The sequence below is a fragment of the Nerophis lumbriciformis genome, linkage group LG13, assembly GCF_033978685.3.
Source record: "Nerophis lumbriciformis linkage group LG13, RoL_Nlum_v2.1, whole genome shotgun sequence".
NCBI lineage: Eukaryota > Metazoa > Chordata > Actinopteri > Syngnathiformes > Syngnathidae > Nerophis > Nerophis lumbriciformis.
Genome location: NC_084560.2, coordinates 22,008,357 through 22,015,420, shown reverse-complemented (window position 1 = coordinate 22,015,420; position 7,064 = coordinate 22,008,357). Strand labels below are relative to the sequence as shown.

At 38.5% G+C, this 7,064-nt stretch overlaps 1 protein-coding gene across 3 annotated transcripts in view; it reads right to left on the bottom strand.

The window, feature by feature from the left end:
- igf2bp2a (insulin-like growth factor 2 mRNA binding protein 2a) overlaps positions 1-7,064 on the bottom strand; it is a 143,592-nt gene that overhangs the window by 38,145 nt on the left and 98,383 nt on the right. For all 3 annotated transcript variants that reach the window (XM_061971512.1, XM_061971513.1, XM_061971514.1), the window contains exons 4-5: positions 2,945-2,996; positions 987-1,050 (exon numbers count right to left, since the gene is read on the bottom strand). In XM_061971512.1, the coding sequence (XP_061827496.1) occupies positions 987-1,050; positions 2,945-2,996 (116 nt within the window). The remainder of the gene's footprint in view (positions 1-986; positions 1,051-2,944; positions 2,997-7,064) is intronic.

The window sequence follows — 7,064 nt, the reverse complement described above, 5'->3', positions numbered from 1 at the left end:
CTTAATAAAACAGTGAACATAAAAGACAACTTGTCTTTTAGTAGTAAATAAGCAAACAAAGGCTCCTAATTTAGCTGCTGACATATGCAGTAAAATATTGTGTCATTTATCTACCTATTATTTTGTCAACATTATTAAGGACAAGTGGTAGAAAATGAATTATTAATCTACTTGTTCATTTACTGTTAATATCTGCTTACTTTCTCTTTTAACATGTTATATCTACACTGCTGTTAAAATGTAATAATCACTTATTACTTATTATACTCTGACTACTTTTAAAACTAGACTGAAAACTTTTATGTTCACCTTAGCTTTCAGCTAAATCTTTTAATCTTTTAACTTTTAACGCCCGCACAGTTTTTATTTTTATTGTCTGCATTTTAATTTTGCTGTTATTTTCTTTCATTTCACTTTGTTGTCTGTGAAGCACTTTGAGTCTGCCTTGTGTATGAAAAGTGCTATACAAATAAAGTTGCCTTGCCTTATTCTTCTGTTGTTTGATACTTTACATTAGTTTTGGATGATACCACAAATTTGGGTATCAATCCGATACCAAGTCGTTACAGGATCATACATTGGTCATATTCAAAGTCCTCATGTGTCCAGGGACATATTTCCTGAGTTTATAAACATAATATACATTTTACAAAAACCCAAAAAGATTTTGTGATGCTAAAAAATGTCGATGTAATCACAGTAGTATTTACTAGATACGCACCTGTACTTGGTATCATTACAGTGGATGCTAGGTGTAGATCCACCAATGGCGTTTGTTTACATTGTGACGCCAGTGAGCTACGGTGTGTACATACTCCCAAGAAGTATAAATGCAACAATTTAGTTAGAAATAATATGAATAAATAAATAAATAATTTCAATATGAATATTTGTAAAATATATTACATCAATTCAATTAACTAAAGGAACATTTCGAAAACAAATGGTTTCTGTTCTGTTTTATGACAAACCCGCATCCTACTTACTCTTTAGCTTCCTCCTTGGTTGCGTATGTAACATTCACCACCGCCGTTTCTGTGTCAGTGTTGACTGTGAAGGGAGCAGAAGACAATAAGACAAAGACAAAAGCATGATAATATCTATATTGTACCGTGCATATGGCAAGTACATGAACATAATTCACTGCAGCTCATCTCTATTTAACATGCTTAAACCTAAGTAAAGCATACAAATCTCTAGAAAAGCCACATTTGTAGTAATACATTTCTTCATGTACAAAACCCAAAACCAGTGAAGTTGGCACATTGTGTAATTCGTAACTAAAAACAGAATACAATGATTTGCAAATCCTTTTCAACTTATATTCAATTGCATAGACTGCAAAGACAAGATATTTAATGTTCACACTGGAAAACTTTGTTATTTTTTGCAAATATTAGCTCATTTGGAAATTGGTGCCTGCAACATGTTTCAAAAAAGCTGGCACAAGTGGCAAAAAAGACTGAGTAAGTTGAGGTGTGCTCATCAAACACTTATTTGGAACATCCCACAGGTGAACAGGCTAATTGGGAACATGTGAGTGCCATGATTGGGTATAAAAGCAGCTTCCATGAAATGCTCAGTCATTCACAAACAAAGATGGGGCGAGGGTCACCACTTTGTGAACAAATGCGTGAGCAAATTGTCCAACAGTTTAAGAACAACATTTCTCAACAAGCTGTTGCAAGGAATTTAGGGATTTCACCATCTAAGGTCTGTAATATCATCAAAAGGTTCAGAAAATCTGGAGAAATCACTGCACATAAGCGATGATATTACGGACCTTCGATCTCTCAGGCGGTACTACATCAAAAAGCGACATCAGTGTGTAAAGGATATCACCACATGGGCTCAGGAACACTTCAGAAAACCACTGTCAGTAACTACAGTTTGTCGCTACATCTGTAAGCGCAAGTTAACACTCTTATTATGCAAAGCAGAAGCCATTTATCAACAACACCCAGAAACGCCGCTGGCTTAGCTGGGCCCGAGCTCATCTAAGATGGACTGATGCAAAGTGGAAAAGTGTTCTGTGGTCTGACGAGTCCACATTTCAAATTGTTTTTGGAAACTGTGGACGTCGTGTCCTCTGGACCAAAGAGGAAAAGCACCATCCAGACTGTTATAGGCGCAAAGTTGAAAAGCCAGCATCTGTGATGGTATGGGGGTGTATTAGTGCCCAAGACATGGGTAACTTACACATCTGTGAAGGCACCATTAATGCTGAAAGGTACATACAGGTTTTGGAGCAACATATGTTGCCATCCAAGCAACGTTATCATGGACGCCCCTGCTTATTTCAGCAAGAAAATGCCAAGCCACGTGTTACAACAGAGTGGCTTCATAGTAAATTAGTGCAGGTACTAGACTGGCATGCCTGTAGTCCAGACCTGTCTCCCATTGAAAATGTGTGGTGCATTATGAAGCCTAAAATACCACAAGGGAGACCCCGGACTGTTGAACAACTTAAGCTCAAGCAAGAATGGGAAAGAATTCCACCTGAAAAGCTTCAAAAATGTGTCTCCTCAGTTCCTAAACATTTACCGAGTGTTGTTAAAAGAAAAGGCCATGCAACACAGTGGTAAAAATGCCCCTGTGACAACTTTTTAGCAATGTGTTGCTGCCATTAAATTCTAAGTTAATGATTATTTGCAAAAAAAAATACGTTTCTCAGTTCAAACATTAAGTATGTTGTCTTTGCAGTCTATTCAATTGAATATAAGTTGAAAAGGATTTGCAAATCATTGTATTCTGTTTTTATGTACGAATTACACAATGTGCCAACTTCACTGGGGTTTTGTAGTATGAAGAAGCTTTTTAGCACCTCTAATGAATATAGTGTGGAGTATTTTGGTGCACATTTGCGGTCTTGGCAATTTTTCAGACCGTGCTGTCTGATTGGCTACAACTCAGTATGTAAGACGACAAAAAAATAGTCCCGTACCTTGTTCCACGTTTTCTACAGTACCATATTGAGCAAGAAGGCCATCAAAATCCTAAAAAAGAGCGATAGAAAAATGAAAGTTAATCCCCAAAAAAGTACAAACAGTTTAGTAAAATAATTAAGTAAAGCTACGATAACAACATATGAACACATTAAAACACATTCCAGTGATGGGTCAAACGGAACTGAAGCATTATGAAACACAAGGAGTGATACTGTGCCCATCGTGGTGTGTGTCACTTTAAGAAAACCCCATGTGATCGATACAGCTGTTTTGTCAGTTGACTGTGAAGCACCAAACTCTGTTTATCACGTAACGCTTCTTTCGGCTAAGTTTTATGTCGGCATGCGTCGCCATCATCTATCTCAATGCAACTAAGAAAGGGGAACAATTCTGAAGTGTGGCATAATTTTGATCTTACTTTTCTTGTGTACTATTTTATTTATTTTTATTTTGTATTAATCAATCCAACACAATAATACACAATAATACCATAATAATACAACTCCAATTCAAATAGCAATTCAAATAGCAATCAACAGAGCAATTGAGAGAACATGACACAAAACAATCCAAAAGTAGTCAAACAAAAATGAATAATATCAACAACAGTATCAATATTAATAAGAATTCCAACATAGCAGTGATTGGGAATCCCTCATTGACATTATCATCACAGCCATTTATAAAAAAAATAAAAACATTTAAAAAATGAACAATAATGTCACAGCGTGTACTATTTTGAGTTGCACGTTTCATATTCCTTTCTGCACAGATATTTAAAAAAAATACTTTGCTAACTATGAATTTTATTTGCAGGTGAAATGCAGTGACTTTTTTAATCCAGCAGAAGAACTGGAAGAACTGTACAACTCCCGCTGCCTGAAGAAGGCAGCCAACATACTCAAGGACCCATCCCACCCCGGCAACAGCCACTTCCATCGGCTGCCTTCCGGCAGACGTTTCAGAACCATGCCAACCCGCACAAATAGACTCAAGAACAGTTTCTACCCCCGGGCCATAACTGCACTAAACGCAGATGGAATGTAAAAAAAATAAAATTAAATTAAAAAATAAAAATAAAAATAAAATAAAAAAATACAAAAATACAAAAATACAAAAATACAAAATAAAAATAAAAACTCCCTCACGTGCAACATGAGGAAGCCACCAATCAATCACGATCCGGGACTGTGCAACCAGCGATTACACGCCAACTGGACAATATTTACCATATTTATTTACATATTTAATTCACAATAAAAGCCTACACAGCATAGGAGGTAGGAAATACTGACTCCCACCCCCTCAGCACACTGGGAACCAGCATTACTCCTCTCTAGTCAGTTTACTAGTCACTTTATACTTTTTATTGTCTCGATTTTTTTTACATTGCCTCTTAGAGTGGTCTTAGGCCATATTGTATATTGCATATTGTGTATATTGTGTTCTTTCTGGTGGTTTCTTCTTTTTTTTAAATGCAAAGCACCTCAGGGAAGCAACCTAAATTTCGTTGGACCTGTACCTGTACATGCACAATGACAAATAAAGATCATTCATTCATTCATTCATGACGGCATTATGAAACAGCGACACAGTATCACTGCAGTGTCACTACAGCCAGCGAGTGGGGCACACACTCATATTAACCACTCACTACTAAACACAAAAGTACATAGGGGATATCTCACATCATACACATACATACAAAATATGCTAACGGCACAGTGGTTGGGAATGACTTCACTAAGGCCTCTTCTACACTAAGCCGGCTAACGTTATCCAGGGTAAATCCCACCTAACCTTATCCACACACACAAAATGGTCGTTTAAGACCCCCTCCCCCCCTCCGTCCGCGGGCGCAACGCGACCTAACACGCATGCGCGGAAAATGTGCACGCCATAAGTCACCTCCAGTGTTGCTTTGTGTGCAAGTTTTTAAATTGAACTTATCTGTACAATATCCAGTGTTGTGGTATTTCAATGAACTGGAATCCAGTGTGCTGTGGGGCCCTATTGTAGTGGATCACACCTGAGACATCATAAACTAATCAAATCTTTATTAGACACGTAAACAATGTGATAAAGAACATTGGACAACAATCAATCCAGGGATCTAGATATCTGGTCAGGACACTCCTCACTCTTTTGCCTTCACTTTCATTGTCGTTTTTGGCGACTTTATATACTCTGGACCTAGACGTTGAGTCCGCGACAATAACTGATACAGTCTGCTTTGCCAGTCCAAATGCATTCTGTGATTTCCGTAGTCTTCCCTCGTCGGCCAGGTAATACAAAGCACAGGTAATACAAAGCACATGCTACCTTTTTTTAATCACATCCCGCATTCTCGTTGTCTCTCCTTCGACAAATGGACAAAATTTTTCGGTAAGTAGAATCACAGCTGACCCGGACATTCGAAAGTTCTCTTGCCGTCTGAGAAGTGTTGTATCCCAAATAGCTGTAATCGCTTTCTCTTAAGGTATTCATGTGTGATTTCCACAAGCGTCTGTACATGTAGAGGAAGGGGAAACACGGGCATGTCTGGATGACTCGCCTCCATCTTTCGAGTGTTTACCTCCGAGTGGAAACCGGCGTCACTTCCCCTCTGAACTCAGTTTGTAAACGATCAATGAGTCCATACAAAGCTAAGAGCCGGAGATTCAAGAAATACACGGCGCACTTACTCGTGTAAAAAAATATCCAAGGAGGGCGACCTTAAAGGGGAACATTATCACCAGACCTATGTAAGCGTCAATATATACCTTGATGTTGCAGAAAAAAGACCTTTTTTTTTTTTAAACGATTTCCGAACTCTAAATGGGTGAATTTTGGCGAATTAAACGCCTTTCTATTATTCGCTCTCGAAGCGATGACGTCACGTTGTGACGTCACATCGGGAAGCAATCCGCCATTTTCTCACTTTCGTTGGTGTGTTGTCGGAGGGTGTAACAACACAAACAGGGAGGGATTCAAGTTGCACCAGTGGCCCAAAGATGCAAAAGTGGCAAGAAATTGGACGAAATTTGTTCAAAATACGAGGCTGTGGGGAAAGCCGATGAAATGGTCAGTCGTTTGTTCCGCACACTTTACCGACGAAAGCTATGCTACGACAGAGATGGCAAGAATGTGTGGATATCCTGCGACACTCAAAGCAGATGCTGACATCAACTCCAAAACTGGACAGATCAGCTTTCAGGAAAAGAGAGCGGATGAGGGTATGTCTACAGAATATATTAATTGATGAAAACTTTATTCATTACTCGCGGTTTTCCGTAAATTATTATACATAAACTGTGTTTACCAATAATTTAGCTTAAAAACATTTATTTTTTTCAATCATTCGAGTACATTCGGGTAGTCTTGTGTAATGCAGTATTTTGTGTCTATTTAGGTATGGTTAACCTGAGTGCTGAAATCGTGGAAAAATATATGTTCTTAGCGCGCCTGAAATGGGCTGTCTGCACTCTCAAAGTGCATGTTGTTGCCAAATGTATTTCATATGCTGTAAACCTAGTTCATAGTTGTTAGTTTCCTTTAATGCCAAACAAACACATACCAATCGTTGGTTAGAAGGCGATCGACGAATTTGTCCTCGCTTTCTCCCGTGTCGCTGGCTGTCGTGTCGTTTTCGCTTGCATACGGTTCAAACCGATATGGCTCAATAGCTTCAGTTTCTTCTTCAATTTCGTTTTCGCTACCTGCCTCCACACTACAACCATACGTTTCAATACATGCGTAATCTGTTGAATCGCTTAAGCCGCTGAAATCAGAGTCTGAATCCGAGCTAATGTCGCTATAGCTTGCTGTTCTTTCCGCCATGTTTGTTTGTATTGGCATCACTGTGTGACGTCACAGGAAAATGGACGGGTGTATATAACGATGGTTAAAATCAGGCACTTTGAAGCTTTTTTAGGGATATTGCGTGATGGGTAAAATTTTGAAAAAAACTTCGAAAAATAAAATAAGCCACTGGGAACTGATTTTTAATGGTTTTAACCATTCTGAAATTGTGATAACGTTCCCCTTTAAACGCTGGTTTAGTGTGGCTGAAACGGGGCTTAGGCTAAATAATTATTAGTTTAAGGGGTTATCCGGCTTAGTGTAGACAAAGCCTAA